At 43.2% G+C, this 16,895-nt stretch overlaps 1 protein-coding gene across 4 annotated transcripts in view; it reads right to left on the bottom strand.

Annotated features, from left to right (window-relative positions):
• The window catches only part of ARHGAP15 (Rho GTPase activating protein 15), a 517,480-nt gene that overhangs the window by 25,401 nt on the left and 475,184 nt on the right, over positions 1-16,895 (bottom strand). For 3 of the 4 annotated variants that reach the window (XM_070737062.1, XM_070737052.1, XM_070737072.1), the window contains one exon: positions 12,893-12,998. The exons of the other annotated variant lie outside the window; for it this stretch is intronic. In XM_070737062.1, coding sequence (XP_070593163.1) covers positions 12,893-12,998 — 106 coding nt within the window. The remainder of the gene's footprint in view (positions 1-12,892; positions 12,999-16,895) is intronic. 4 annotated transcript variants of the gene reach the window in all.

Genomic DNA, 16,895 nt, shown 5'->3' with positions numbered 1-16,895 from the left:
GTCTCTTTGGCAGATGCTGTAAAGGAGATCATTGTGCTGTGATTTAGGTCTCTCTTTCCATTTTCTACTTTATTGCCAGCGGTTTGTTTCCTCTACAAGGAGAGTGCATTCCAGCTAAGACTTCTTAACTTTCAGACAAATATAAAGATTTGTAACTGTTCATTAAAAAGAATGTTCACGTCTTGCCTGAGAATTTTGAAGCTTGCATGAATTATGGGGAAAAAAAATAAAACTGTTGGCTGAGAAAAATAAAGTTGTTTGTCTTACTTCTGTATCTTGATCCTTTGTTAAGTTAAAAAAAAAAGTGTTAAAATGCAATTGCTTTCTCTCCTCCAAGAAAGTGTAGTGATTTTGGTGCCTCTATATGGCAGAGATCACTTGATGCAAAACATTTGCTAGATAATCGCATTTTAGTACAAGATAAACAAGCTGGAGACAAAGAGACCTCGCGTATTTATCAAGACGTCTCTATACAGCTTGTGTAGTACTGTATGTATGTATGTGGGATTTTGCTCAAGATTTGAGATCAATGGATTAAAGGCCATAGTTGGCCTGAGTGGGAGTAGTACTGTTGTCTGCGTTGATCCTGAAAGTGACTTTTGCATGGATGAGATTTATAATAAAATACTTGATTTTAGATATCTTGCTTTGCAACGTGCTTGAGTAGTTCTTTCAGCCAAAAATCAATGCAAAATGTGAGGGCAGGTTTCTAGCAATGATAATCATGACTGCAACTCACACTAAAACTCGATTTAGACTTGTCCGCAACTACATATAGGTGTCAGTGGATATCTACACTGCTCAAAAAAAATAAAGGGAACACTTAAATAACATAATATAACTCCAAGTAAATCAGACTTCTGTGAAATCAAACTGTCCACTTAGGAAGCAACACTGATTGACAATCAATTTCCCATGCTGTTGTGCAAATGGAATAGTTGTGCAAATGAAATATTCAATGAGAATATTTAATTCTTACAGATCTAGGATGTGTTATTTGAGTGTTCCCTTTATCTTTTTGAGCAGTATATGTTGCAAAGGGATTGAGGGTAAGTGTAGGTTGTAGACGATTGCAGATGAGCCAACCTGTACACCTCTCAAATTGCAACTATCTTTTGTGTGGAGATGCATGTCCTGTATGCTGATTAGTCGACCCCATTTCCTGCTGAGAGTGTTTTATTTTTATTGATTGATTGATTGGTTGGTTGGTTGGTTGATTAGATTTCTAATGCCACTCTTCTCCACAGACTCAGGGCACCTCACAACAAAAATACTGTAAATTCAATAATATATAAGAAATCTAAACTTAAAAATAAGACCTAAACCACAGTTCATTAAAACAATCATCCACATTCATCCCATATACATTCCAATCTTTGGCTGGAGAAAGTTTTGTCATTTGAGCACTTCCTAGCCAAAATGTTAACATTCCCAGAATTAGAAATGCAACAGCTCTGCAACCATCTTCAAACTATAGCAATAGCACTTAGACTTATATACTACTTCACAGTGCTTTATAGCCCTCTCTAAGTGGTTTACAAGGACAACCTATTGCCCCTAACAGTCCTCATTTTATCAACCTTAAGTTGATGAGAATCGCACTGCCGAACTGCTGGCAGTCAGCAGAAGTAGCCTGCAGTACTGCATTCTAACCACTTTGCCATCATAGCTCTTAGAAGCATAAGTCCCCTAACTTGAAATGATATAAAAGTCTAACACAAGCTTAACATTTCACCTCTGGTCCTTCTGATTTCAGAAGAATTTGTCTGCACCTCTAAAGCACTATGGGAAAATATTGAAAATGTTGTATTTTATTTATTCTTGGATAAAACCTTCAGATACACTTAGATAATAAGTGCTAATGTTTGTTTAGAAAACTAGAGTCAGTTTGGTCTAGTGGCTAAGAAGGCACCCAGCCAGAAATTAGGAGACTGTGTGTCTTGTCCTCTCTCTCTCTCTCTCTCTCTCATTCTCTCTCTCTCTTTATCCAACCCATCCATCTCACACAGATTTCTTATTGGAGGGAGGAGAAAGGAGTATTTAGTATGTTCGCTCCCTTGAGTTATTAATATATAAAAAAGTTTGTGTCTGTAAAACAATCTTTAAAAACCTTTCATGTGTTATGAAGGTTTAAATCCACTAACTGGAGGATGAAAGCATTACAGGTGGCTTTGGAAACTTCCAATATGTCATTCGAATGACACTTGATTTACACAGTAAAATGCTGCCAGGAAAAAATATTTTACAACTTTTTGTAATTCTCCAGACTTTATAAATTCACAATAGAATTTAAAAGCAGCTTCACACATTGTATTAATCATATCTTTTGAATTCCCAATATTTTGAAAATTACTTTGACTACCTTTTTGGTCCTAGCTCTGCATAAATAGCATTCTCCTGTACACTTAGAGGAATTCAGAGGCATTTAAAAAGTACTATCTCACATAAACACCATCATTCTTATAACAGAATTGAAACTATCTCTATTCTACTCATACAGGGTCATGGTAAGCAATTTGTGACATTATTTTATTCTATTAATTATTCTATTAATACACACACAATCCACAAGAATTTAACCTCATCTTTTGGATTTACATGGGGGAAAATAATTGCAAACAAGTTTAAGATATCTACGTTGGCCTGAACCTGCTGAAACAAACTAAAAGCAAATAAAAGTCATGTGGATATTTTGCATTTTTCTTTCCTCCAAAATATGATAGTAATGGAAATTTTGCAGGCTTTGCTAAGTGTTCCTAGCTGTCATACAATAGCTTTAATTTTTGATTTATCCACAGCATTCTGCATATCGCTTCTGAACCTGTCATCACATTGTCATTGCTTCCTTTTCCTGAACTACTGTTGCATTCTTCTTAGATGTGTGCTGTTGGCTGAGATATATATAATAGGTAAAAATAAATCTACTTTGTTAAATATAGTTTCCAGAAATGAGAACTATGCAATAAAACCAGCATAAGATTTCATGTTTTATTGCTCTAATTTCAACCGGCCAGGTTTTTGTTTTCTTTGTGATGTCTGGAAAATGTGAAGATAAAGACAAATTTCTGAAAAGAGAAAAAGGCACTTCAGTTCTGCATATGCCCATGTTTTGTGTTAAGAGCGGCACTGGTGTGTGGGTGAGTGTTTCTCTGTGTTATTTTCCCCTCTTTATTTCCTGATACGTTTTCTTTGCTCTGTACGAAAGGGCAGTAAAATTGACCGAAGGCATTATTAACAGAGCAAAGAGCATTGATGGCAAGATAGAAAAGTCTGAGGTTTGCCTGTCTGGCAAAAAGAGAGGGGGGGGGAGATGCTTAGATGTGCGTAGGAATGCTGCCCTGCAGCGAAATGCGACTGTCTTTAAAACATTAAAAAGCTGGAATGAGCAAATTGCTGAAAATCAAAAGGGAAGTCAAAGGAATTGGCTTCTGCCTGGCGATGCAGCCAGATAGGCCACAGGAAGTGACTCACATGATAAACCAGGAGGTAACTGTAAACTCCCCTGACATAGTGCCTGAAAGCCACTGCCAAAAAGACAGATGCCATTGCTGGAAAACTCTGCCATCGTTGGGCATGTGGACTCAATGCTTTTCGTTTAAAGAAGAGAGGTGAAGGAGGAGGAGGAGATAACACAGATCCATCCTCATCAGAATCATTACATTTGAATGTTGTTTCATTGTAAAGGCGAACCCTTCATCAAACCTCCTTGCCAGGTTCATAATTGAGTGAGAATCTGGATCCCTTTTGAGAGTGCACTATTCAGAGCTACATCCTGTACCAAATGTGCCATGGGTTTCCTCTCCCTCTCTACGTCGTAGCCTTTTCAGTATCAATAAATCCCTGCTAGTGATTATTTCACCTTTAACAAAAACAGCACAAGAACATGAAATAAATACAAACTAAATATCAATTGCTCCAAACTTGACTGTAGAAAATATGATTTCAGCAATTGAGTGGTCAACACCTGGAATTCGCTACCTGACTCTGTTGTTTCTACCCCAACCCCAAAATCCTTCCTTTTCTAAGAGGTCTGTAAGGGGCATACATAAGCACACCATTGTGCTTACCGTGCCTGTCCTACTGTCTTTTTGTCTTTTCTATCACTACTTTATACTCATTTTATGTTAATACAAACTATAATTCTATATCTGTTTGATGAAATAAACAAATAAACAAAACTAAATAAATAAAATTAATATCCTATTGTTTCTTTGTCACACTTTTGATTTGTCCTTCTGATGTGTGACCACATTTTATTGATAGTCCCTTGTACTGAATCAGTAGCTCAGTGGTAAACTTCAGAGTTCAATTGCTATGTGTGCTGGATATGGTCTTTAGGCATTATGTAACTTTTGTTGCATGGGTGTACTGTGTATATACATACAATGACAATAATAAAGTATCTAATATATAGTATCTAAGTATCAAGGGAACCTTTTTCAAAAGGAGGGCACATTTTAAAAGCCACCTTAGAAGCAAGTTATCCCTCTTGGATCAGAATCATAATCCAGTCTTGATAGGATGCCTGGACAGGACAGTCACATGACCTTGCTTAGCTTACACAAAGAAACCTTGGAAGCCACAGATCTTTGGAGCTTATGGGGCATTCACATGATGGATTTTAACCCACTGCACAGGCCACCTTTTAGAACACACCCTCTTGATTTTTCATAGTATTCTAATGAACTGGAAATTGGCAAATAAAATTGCTGGAGTGGAAGAAATTGAAACTTCTTTGAATGCCATAACTTACAAATGGCCGCATGTTTCTGCCTATAAGAGCTGCAATCAAAGAGGATGGGAGAGCACAAAACATAGGAAAATAAAGCAAAGGAATGAATCCTTTAAAATTCAAGGCATTGGTTCTGACAGAAACAGCAACATACTTTAAAGAATGCATAAAAGACGGCAGGCATTAAAGCAGTGATGGCTAACCTTTTTCTTGTTGCATGCATGTGCTGGTACCCACAAGTGTGCATGCATGTGCCGGTACCCATAATGCAAACTGCACACAACACCCGCAGCATGTGTGTGCAACCTCCCACACTCCCCATCCATGCTCATGCATGCACAATTCCCACACACTTCTGCAGCCCCCCACTCATTCAATTCAATTCAATTCAATTTATTGGATTTATATGCCGCCCCTCTCCGAAAACTCGGGGCGGCTAACAACAGTCATGAACAATATACATGAATAATATACAGTAAAAAAAATCCAATACTAAAAACTAACTTAAGACCCCTTAATGTATAAAACCAGCATACGTACACACATACCATACATACAGTTGTATCAGCCTAGGGGGAGAAGAAGTCTTAATTCCCCCATGCCTGGCGGCAGAGGTGGGTTTTGAGTAGCTTACGAAAGGCAAGGAGGGTAGGGGCAGTTCTAATCTCTGGGGGGAGTTGGTTCCAGAGGGCCGGGGCCGCCACAGAGAAGGCTCTTCTCCTGGGTCCCGCCAAGTGGCATTGTTTAGTTGACGGGACCCGGAGAAGACCCACTCTGTGGGACCTAACTGGCCGCTGGGATTCGTGCGGCAGAAGGCGGTCTCGGAGATATTCTGGTCCGATGCCATGAAGGGCTTTAAAGGTCATAACCAACACTTTGAATTGTGACCGGAAACTGATCGGCAACCAATGCAGACTGCGGAGTGTTGGTGTGACATGGGCATATTTAGGAAAGCCCATGATTGCTCTCGCAGCTGCATTCTGCACGATCTGAAGTTTCCGAACACTTTTCAAAGGTAGCCCCATGTAGAGAGCGTTACAGTAGTCGAACCTCGAGGTGATGAGGGCATGAGTGACTGTGAGCAGTGACTCCTGGTCCAAATAGGGTTGCAACTGATGCACCAGGCGAACCTGGGCGAACGCCCCCCTCGCCACAGCTGAAAGATGTTTCTCTAATGTGAGCTGTGGATCGAGGAGGACGCCCAAGTTGCGAACCCTCTCTGAGGGGGTCAATGTTTCTCCCCCCAGGGTAATGGACGGACAGATGGAATTGTCCTTGGGAGGCAAGACCCACAGCCACTCCGTCTTGTCTGGATTGAGTTTGAGTTTGTTGACACCCATCTAGGCCCCAACAGCCTCCAGGCACCGGCACATCACTTCCACTGCTTCGCTGACTGGACATGGGGTGGAGATGTATAACTGGGTATCATCGGCATATTGATGATACCTCACCCCATGCCCTTGGATGATCTCACCCAGCGGTTTCATGTAGATGTTAAATAGCAGGGGGGAGAGGACCGACCCCTGAGGCACCCCACAAGGGAGAAACCTAGAGGTCGACCTCTGACCCCCCACTAACACCGACTGCGACCGACCGGAGAGGTAGGAGGAGAACCACTGAAGGACAGTGCCCCTCACTCCCAACCCCTCCAGCCGGCGCAGAAGGATACCATGGTCGATGGTATCGAAAGCCGCTGAGAGGTCAAGAAGCACCAGGACAGAGGACAAGCCCCTCTCCCGGGCCCGCCAGAAATCATCCATCAACGCGACCAAAGCCGTTTCCGTGCTGTAGCCGGGCCTGAATCCAGACTGTTGAGGACCTAGATAATCGGCTTCTTCCAAGGACCGCTGGAGTTGGAGTGCCACCACCTTCTCAACAACCTTCCCCATAAAGGGAAGGTTGGAGACTGGATGGTAGTTATTAAGCACGGCTGGGTCCAGGGAAGGCTTCTTGAGGAGGGGGCGCACAAGTGCCTCCTTATAAAGGGCCGGAAAGGACCCCCTCCCCAAGGAGGCGTTGACAATCTCCTGGGCCCAGCTCCGTGTCACCTCTCGACCGGCCGAAACCAACCAAGAGGGACACGGATCCAGTGAACAGGTGGCGGAACTCACAGCTCCAATGGCCTTGTCCACTTCATCAGGTGTCACCAAGTCAAACTCCTCCCAGACAGATGGACAAAGACGTTTAGCCCCAGTCACCTCGACTGATTCGTTGTCAATTGACTCTGTTTTACAATTGGAGTCGAGTTCCGCCCGGATCTGAGCGATTTTATCAGCGAAAAACGTGTTAAAGTCCTCGGCACTACTCTGTAAGGGCTCCCCAACTCCCCCCTGATTAAGAAGGGAGTGGGTTACCCTAAACAGAGCGGCCTGGCTGATGCAATCAAGGCGGCATGATACGCGCATCTTGCCGCCTTGAGCGCCACTTTGTAAGTCTTAACATGTGCTCTTACAAGTGTTCGATCGGATTCGGACTTACTCTTCCTCCATCGCTTCTCTAGACGTCTCTTCTGGCGCTTCAACTCCCGGAGCTCCTCGTTGAACCATGGAGCTCTACGGGGTCTAGCGCCACGGAGAGGTCGCAGTGGCGCAATTCGGTCAAGGGCCTCCGCTGCAGCCTTGTTCCAGGCCTCAGCCAGAGACTCTGCCGAACTGTGGATGAGTGTATCTGGAAGAACCCCAAGCGCCTTCTGAAAACCATCTGGATCCATCAGGCGTCTGGGGCGGAACATCTTAATTGGTTCTGCCTCCCTGCGGGGGAGGATTGGAGCCAGGAAGTCGAGCCGCAGTAGAAAATGGTCTGACCATGACAAAGGCAACACTTCTAAGCCCCTTAGTCTCAGACCATTACTCAGTTGCTCAGAGAGGAATACTATGTCGGGTGAGTGCCCCCCCTCATGAGTCGGACCCTGAACTACTTGGGTCAGGTCCATGGCTGTCATGGTGGCCATGAACTCCTGTGCCAGTCCAGAGGATTCGCACACATCTCCTGCACGCACCTCATCCTCTGCACATGCACAGCAGATATCAAAAACTCAGGTGGGAGGTGGGAGGCATGCGAGCATTCGTGGTGGAGCTGAGCTGGGCTATGGCTCGTATGCCCGTAAGAGTGGGCTCTGTGTGCCACCTGTGGCACGGATGGCATAGGTTCTCCATCATGGCCTTTAATCCAAGTTTTCAACATAAAGGTTGCACCAAGACCTTGAACTGAGTCCAGAAAACAAATCCACAGTTTGTTAAGCAAACATACATGCTGATCAAAATGCCTCCTTCTCACCAGCAATCATACTGCTGCATATCATACCCATAGTAATTTTCAGACATTTTTCAAGGGCAGCACTATTTAGTGTGTACTATAGCAGTCTAATCAGGGAACTAAAGCATGAATAACTGTTAGTGGGTCATAGCTTGGCAACAAACCACGGCAAGCTAATTAGTTGGTGCTTCCATAGGTTTTTAGAAAGCTGAATATCTGTTCTGTATCTCTATTCAAAAGGCTGCAACAACAGTGTACAATTCTTCTCTGATGAAACCCAATTCAGAATGATTTTCATTTTTTAACAAATCTGATAAATAAGGTATAATACACTTGATAAGCAAGGCGATTATCAATAAATTATATTAATATACCGGTAACACACTAAGTAAGCAAAAAAAAAGAGCTCTGCCTAAAGGACACAATAAAAAGCCTTTCCTAAGGCTAAATTCAATAGTAGTTATTTTTACTAATTAAAAAAAGCAAAAGAGAAGAAATAAAAATGTGATTTATTATTAAAAAAAAGAGCAGGCTCTACTATTCTAATAATAGCTATTGATACAGGCCAGGTCTAATTATCGCACTTCTTTTATTTCAGATTAAGTTAGTAGTAACAATTTAAGTTAGTAGTAGTTCATCCAGTAGTATTAGTAAGAGTAGGAGGAGTAGGAGTATTTCTGATTTATTTTTATCTTTCTAATACAAATCACACAGCTCAATCTAGATGGGGATCCTTACATTGGAAGGGCTTTAATGTTTTGGTTCTTGCTGTGGTCCCAGTTGGAATTAGTTTCAAGAGGTCCTTTCTGGTGGTGTAAATAGCAGGCCAAAAATAGTCAATTTGGAACAGTATTCTCAGGAGGTCAAACTATAAATCAGTGGTTTTTAAAGTGGGGATAATTTGGGGCATATCGTGAGGGTAATGGAGCAATTTGCAATTGCTATTTTGTGAGTCAAGGATCCAGTTAGGGACTGCTATTTTTCAGGTGCTGAGAAATGAAAAAACAGACTCTGTTTTTGTGAGGATAATGACATTATTTGAACGGGGAGTGGGGGGGAGGACAGTGGGATCTAACTGTTTAAAAACTAATGCTATAAAACGTCACCATACCCCCAAAACTTTACTCTTAGACTATCCAGTATTGACCTCATCCAGTTCCTAAGAGGTCAGTAAAGGGTATGCATAAGTGCACTAATGTGCCTACCATCCCTGTCCTAATGTTCCCCTCTTATTAGTACCCCTCTCATGTATATAATCAGTGTTATATCTATGTATGCTATCAATACGGACTTGATGAAATAACATGAAATAAAATAAAGTAAAATAAAATAATCCTTCATATCTCCACCCTGGGATCTGAATCTAGATTGTAGGGTGGCAGCATTACTGCCTCTGTGGCTAAGTTGGTGGCAAGGTGATGTTGTTGGAGGATTTCAACCTGCCTTCTCTGGGCCTGTTGATTGTTGGTGGCTGAACAACTAGCTTTTTTGATCAAATATCCCATTCCCAAGGAAGATCACACTTTGGATCTAGGTTTTATCTAGCTTAGATGCTGACTTCTTCTTTTAGTGACCTCTATCCCTAGAACCAGATGGTCATAATACAATTAACTCCAAAGGTGCAGTTTAGCCTACAAATGTGTATTTTGCTTAGAAAGCCCCCTTATTTCTTCATTTATGCACTGGGGGGCTAAGAATATATTACTACTTTTGTGTTAGAAGGCGTGGGTTGACATCACTGTTTTCCCAGGGCACACCTGAGGGGGCTGTTTTCATGTCGCTGTTATTTTTCCATCAAAGTGGTACCTTTTAATCTATTTGCATTGTCATGTGTTCAAAGTGTTAGGTGAGCAGGAGCTAAGGCAAATTGACAGGAGTTCATTCTGTCATGCATCTCACTCTCAGGTTTTGAACTGCTGACAACCTCTCATTGGTCATTTAACTTACTGTCCTAACCACATGAGTTATGGCAGCCCCTGGCCAGTGATACAAAGCTAGGGATACAAGCGAAGCTTGGAATGTGAATATGGCTTCACTTGTATTTCAAGAAATGTATATCAGGTTTTAACTGGACTATTCTCTGGCAAGAAAGCAAAACAAATCATTTTTGTTTTCTATTTGTAAATTAATTTAAATTTTTAAATCCTTGACTTATTTTCTAGAGGAAAAATAATCACTATCTTAAAGGAAAATACAGTAATACCTCGTCTTACAAACTTAATTGGTGCCGGGAGGAGGTTCGTAAGGTGAAAAGTTCGTAAGATGAAACATTGTTTCCCAAAGGAATCAATGGAAAAGCGATTAATGCATGCAAGCCCAAAACTCAGAAACCCGGAAGCCGGCCACTACCACCGAAGGAGGCTTGAGCCTCCCGATCCTCCCCGCCCCTTTGCCATGCATGTCATCCTGGGTGAAGTGCTGGGGGAAGGGAGTCAGGAAGGTCCTCCTGCTCCACCCCCCCCAGCTGAAAACACAACGGAGGTCTGCGGCTGCCAGTGGCTTGAGCCTCCCTTTGCCCCACGCTGCTTCGCCCTGCCTGTTGTCCTGGGCAAAGTGCTGGGGGGAGTGAGTTAGGAAGGTCTTCCTGCTCCCCCCCAGCCAAAAACACAAAGACGGTCTGCCACCCCCGCGGAGCTATGGGAAGCTGAATCCGGCGGCGGTTTCAGCCTCCCTTTGCCAAACACTGCTTCGCCCTGCCTGTTGTCCTGGGTGAAGTGCTGGGAGGAGGGAGTTAGGAAGGTCCTACTGCTCCCCCCCAGCCGAAAACACAAAAGAAGTCTGCCGCCGCCCGCTTGAGCCAGGATGACAGGCAGGGCAAAGCGGCATGGAGCAATGGGAAGCTGAAGCCGGCGGCGGTTTGAGCCTCCCTTTGCCCCATGCTGCTTCGCCCTGCCTGTTGTCCTGGGCGAAGTGCTGGGAGGAGGGAGTAAGGAAGGTCTTCCTGCTCCCCCCCAAGCCAAAAATACAAAGGCAGTCTGCCACCGCCCGCGTAACAATGGGAAGCTGAAGCTGGTGGCAGTTTCGGCCTCCCTTTGCCCCACGCCGCTTCACAGTGCCTGTCATCCTGGATCAAGCGGGCGGCGGCAGACCGTCTTTGTGTTTTTGGCTGGGGGGGAGCAGGAAAACCTTCCTAACTCCCTCCCCCCAGCATTTCACCCAGGACAACAGGCAGGGCGAAGCAGCGTGGGGCAAAACCGCCCGTGGAGCAATGGGAAGCTGAAGCCGGTGGCGGTTTCAGCCTCCCTTTGACCCAGGCTGCTTCGCCCTGCCTGTTGTCCTGGGCAAAGTGCTGGGAGGAGGAAGTTAGGAAGGTCCTCCTGCTCCCCCCCCCAGCCGAAAACACAAAAGAAGTCTGCTGCCGCCCGCTTGAGCCAGGATGACAGATAGGGCAAAGCAGCGTGGAGCAAAGGGAAGCTGAAGCCGGCAGCGGTTTCTGCCTCCCTTTGCCCCACGCTGCTTCGCTCTGCCTGTTGTCCTGGGCGAAGTGCTGGGGGGAGATGACAGCCGGGCAGTGGGGCTTCTCAGCGGCCTCCTGAACCCGAACTTTTGCCGAATTTCTGGGTTCGGCGTTCGGGAGGCCACCGAGAAGCCCCGCTGCCTGGCTGTCACCTTTTGAAACAGCTGGGGGGCTTCTCGGCGGCCTCCCGAACGCCAAACCCGGAAATTCGGGTTTGGCGTTCGGGTTCAGGAAGACGCTGAGAAGCCCTCCGGCTGTTTCAAAAAGTGACAGACGGGCGGCGGGGCTTCTCTGCGGTGGTGGCGGTGGGTTCATAAGATGGAAAACGTTTGTAAGAAGAGGCAAAAAAATTCTGAACCCCGGGTTCGTATCTTGGGTTGTTCGTATGGCAGGGCGTTCGTATCATGAGGTACCACTGTACTGATAAACAGTGGCAAAGAGTCATCTATTAAAAAACAATGCTTTACCCATATATTCTGTTGTGATTCCGTCTGAGGCCCCTCAGGGAACGGCTGATCCTCTGCCGGCTTCCTGCTCAGAGGGGGAGGATGAGGAACAGGAGGTTCAGGCAGACGGGGAGGAGGAATCTCAGGCTGAGGGAGAGGGAGGGCAGCCAGAGTCCCCTGAGAGGGAGCTCTCCCCAGCAAGCAGCCTGGATTCCTTAGATGAAAATGCACAAGCAATAATCGATCTCCGGCAGAGAAGAGCAACACAACGAAGGGGACAATTAGCCAGGTACTTTCAGCACTAAAGAGGCAACAGCTGGGTTTGGGTGTGGTGCTCTCTGGAAAGGCTGAAAAGGCAGACCCACCCTTCCTGGCTTGTGGAGTATTATCTTTGGGAGTCCTGGGACCTGGCTGTGATCTTTGGCGTCTTGGAATTCTGGTTTGTGACTTTGAATACTGAAACCTTGGGGGGGAAAGGTGTGGGTCTTATACAGTGGTGGGTGTGCCAGCAAGAAGTCTGCTGTATTGTCTGGCCATCAGGACTCTGCTGTGAAGTCTCATAGCCTGCCTGTTGGGAAGAACAGGTTTTTCTCTGTGTTTATTTTTCAAACTATAAAGTGCTTTTGCTTTTACCAGCGTGTCTGGCTGCTTTTTCCAGTTGGTGTTGAAGTCTGGGGGCACCCAGACAGAACATATTCTATATACTGTACCTATGAGGCTAAGGAGGATGGCAGTTCTGGCTACATTTGTCCTTTCCTATGCTAAAATCAGCTTAGACTAATATTAAATATGATTTTCCACTTCATTTCCTTCAGTCTGAAATCTAGTATGGAACGATCTTTAAAAATATAACATATTCCACATAATTGGCTTAGTGGGATCTAGTGATGTCCTGAAAATGTTGAACATTGAAACAATACAGCCTGTTGCTGAAAACCAATCTGCCATTTTTGTTTCTAATTTCCATTTTCTTCTTTAAGGTTTCATAGCTTTTCCACTTACTTTTGCAGATGTCCAAACAGTATTTTCATGGTGTCATAGTTTGGCCTGGGCAATCTCTGTACAAGGTCCTTTACGGCTTTCAGTTGGCTACCATGTTCTTGGATTTCTGAAAGAAGTGAAGAGTTATGAGTGTTACAACAGTGTCTGACTGTCTAGAGCAGGGGTCCTCAAACTTGGTAATTTTAAGACTTGTGGACTTCAGATCCCAGAATTCTCCAGCCAACTATGCTGGCTGGAGAATTCTGGGAGTTGAAGTCCACAAGTCTTAAAGTTGCCAAGTTTGAAGACCTCTGGTCTAGAGTAATGCTGTTACCATGGTTGAAACAGACAAATCTGATCTGGAAGCATGGTTACAGCTGAACAGCCATTTTAAGTATTATTTTCCAATATAGCGTGTTCACATTTTCATAAATGAGAACTCCAAGCATGGGGAGATTTTTAATTTAATTACAGCCTCCTAAAGCTTCTGTCCATCAGGGTACCCACAGGTTGGAGAATAGGGACTCTCAATTGTTGTTGGAGATGCAGTAGTGAGATCTATGAAAGCTGAGGCATTATCACGGGGTGCAAGAAGAGTGGGTTCTACTTAATTTCCCCACTGGCTTTCACCGTGATAAAAGTGCACATTTTGCAAATGCACACTTGTTTCACTTGTGCAAGTGTTACTTCCTGGAAATGACCCTCTGTGAATACACAGAAGCCTTTGCGCATGCGCAGAGGGTTTTTTTTGCAATTAGAGGTGACCAGAGGGCCCGTTTGGGAGCATGGACCACTAGTCTTTCATAAACCACTCAAGACTCATTTATACTGCCAGGCATGGGGGAGTTGAGATATTTCTTCCCCTTAGGCCATTACAAGTTATGCATGGTATGTCTGTGTGTATGTTTGGTTTTATAATAAGGGTTTTTAGTTGTTTTATTATTGGATTGTCACATGCTGTTTTTATCATTGTTGTTAGCCGCCCCGAGTTTACGGAGAGGGGCGGCATACAAATCCAATAAATTATTATTATTATTATTATTATTATTATTATTATTATTATTAGTCATAGCTGCGCCAAATTTCCACTACCAATTCTAAAGAACCAGTCCATACTGGCAGCAACCAACCACTGCAGTGCAATTAATGTTATAAGATTTGGTTGTTTTTGCTATAGATGGCACACAGAACTCGACTTTGGAAGATTGGTCTGGGGTAGCAAAGGCCAAGGTGTAACCAGTCATGCCAAAAACTAATTTCATGAATTTACAAAGGAAATAAATTTTTAAGCTCTCAGTGGGCTACCATGACTTAAAGGAAAAGGAAAGTATAAGCTTATCCCTTTCATCTCATTGGAAATGCAAGCACTTTTCCTTATTCTGGAAGATCCAGATTATTTGCAAAGCATGAACAATTCCTCATATGTGGAGTCATTGATGCTCTATGACAGTGATAGTGAACCTTTTTTTTCCTCAGGTAATGAAAGGGTGTGTGCTCATGGTATCACATATGCGTGAGAGTCCACATCCATAATTCAATACCTGGGGAGGGCAAAAACAGCTCCCCCCCCCAGAAGACCTCTGGAGGCAGGAAATGGCCTCTTTCCCAACTTCTAGTGGGCTCAGTAGGCTCGTGTTTTGCCCTCCTTGGGCTCCGAAGACTTTCCTGGAGCTGGGAGAAGGTTAAAATGCCCCCCCATCCACCTGGAGGCTTTCTGAAAGCCAAAAACACCCTCCCAGAGCCTGTATGCAAGCCAAAAATCAACTGGCCATCACACACATGCATGTTTGTGCTGAGCTAGGGCAACAGCTCTTGTGCCAGCAGATATGGCTCCGTATGCCACCAGTAGTAGCCATGCCATAGGTTCGTCATCACTGCTCTACGATGTTACCTAGTCAGGCAATGAAATGTCTACAAGCTAACAACCAACTCAGTGAGTACCAAGGAATCTACTATCCAACTGTGAGCTACATATATTCTGTTCTATTGAAATTCCCCATTTATCATTCAACTTAAAAAAATAACACACAATTATCTATGTGTGTGCACAATCTACCCATTAGGTCTTCTCCTGTGCAAATATAATTAGCAGGAAAGCATTTGATTGTGTTAACAAGAATGTAATACTAAATAATTCCCCTGCTCATTACCAGCCATATTTTCTATTGAAATCTAATTAAGTCATACCTTCACTAAGTTTTAATTGAGACATTAGAAAGATTTTAGCAGCTATTCATGCTGTAACTTATTTAGATTTTGACTTTGCAAGTTGTATGATAGGTTATGTTGGAGAGAAACCTCTATGGCACCTTTCAATCTTACCTCATACAGGTATTTCATCAACCATGGATCCATGAGACACCAGAGGCCTTGGTCCCAAGGTACTGACTTAATATTACTTCAGACTGCCATGACAGATAATTTCCATAATTGAATACTATTTGATTGATGGATCAGAGAAAATACAATCGTTTTCTTTTCCAAGACAAGTATTTTACATGGAAATTTCACATAGAAGTAAAGCAATAGGATGTAGTGCAGTTACTATGCAGATTTATGACCTCAGTACAACTTAGGCCAAGGAGGTTATCCTCATACCTAATAAACATGCATATCTTATAAGCTTTATTTCATGCTCAGTAATGATCAATTCTTCCTTGTGTTGATTTTCTTAATTCACATCCTGTCCCTTGCCTGGTATCCTTTCTATCATTTCATAACTGCCTTATTTTTGGTGGAAAACAATTAGTCAGTAATGAAAGAATGTGAGATTGAGACCTATAATCACTTTTGTGATGTGAAACTTCTTTTAATGTTGTGATAACAACACTGCTGCTGACTGGCTTAGGATAAGCATATTTTCTGTATGATTAATGGCTTCCGAGCCTTAAAATATGGCTTCTGAGTAAGATATTTGCATGAGATGTTGAAGCACACATAACTGTGCTTTCATTTTGTAAAAGATAAGATAAAATAAATGTTCAAGGTCTCTGACATAGGGAAACAGTTTTACATGCTGCAGGTTTTAGATAACCTGGATCTTGTGACTGGCTTTATCTAGCATAGGTTTTTAATTTTAAAAACAGTCTTCTAATTGCTTACTTCTACTCTGGAAATATTTGGAGAGTTCCAATATGGAAGAGGTATTTTCTTAACACAGAAATACTGTAAAGTGTAATACTTCTGCTGACTTTACCTCAGGACTGGAATTAGAATTGACTTATTTCACTGCATAATAATTCTATGGAGAGGGGCGGCATACAAATTTAATAAGTAAGTAAGTAAGTAAGTAAGTAAGTAAGTCAGTCAGTCAGTCAGTCAGTCAGTCAGTCAGTCAGTCAGTCAATCAATCAACCAATCAATTAATTTGGCATAACATTTACAAAACGGAAAAGGGGCAGAATATCATGAAATAACCTGAATCTGCAAGGATAGGGTGAAGAAAACTAAGAGACAGAATTAGCAAGGCTTGCAATAAATTCCCCAAAATAACAAACAAACAAAAAATGTATTGGGGTATGTGTGGATAACTCTAGGAAATTTTTCTAGGAAATTATTACATGATGGTGATGGACGGGGGTGGGCTGCTGCCCGGAAGGGATGGGGGATGCAGTGAGGTAGTGAAAATGGAGCTCCACCCCAAAGCACCCAATTTGCACTGAAAGATGTTGAAAGAAAATGCAGGGCGTCCTGCATAAGCCACGCCCACAGTGTGGTATTGAAAATTGTGGTAGCCCTTCACTGGTGATTGACAACAGGGAGAAGGACTCTGGTTGACGTGATAGCAGTTGTCCGATATCTCAGGGGTTGCCACAAAGAGGGGGTCAATCTATTCTCCAAAACATCTGAGGAGAGGACAAGAAGCAATGTATGGAAACAAATCAAGGAGAAAAACAACCTAAAACTAAGAAGAAATTTCCTGACAGAATAATTAATCAGTAGAACAACTTGCCTCCAGAAGATGTGAATGCTACAACACTAGAAGTTTTTAAGAAGAGATTGGACATTCATTTGTCTGAAATGG

This window comes from Erythrolamprus reginae, chromosome 1, assembly GCF_031021105.1.
Source record: "Erythrolamprus reginae isolate rEryReg1 chromosome 1, rEryReg1.hap1, whole genome shotgun sequence".
In the NCBI taxonomy this organism is placed as follows: domain Eukaryota; kingdom Metazoa; phylum Chordata; class Lepidosauria; order Squamata; family Dipsadidae; genus Erythrolamprus; species Erythrolamprus reginae.
The sequence above is the reverse complement of the archived record's forward strand: the minus strand, read 5'-3'. Positions and strand labels throughout refer to the sequence as shown.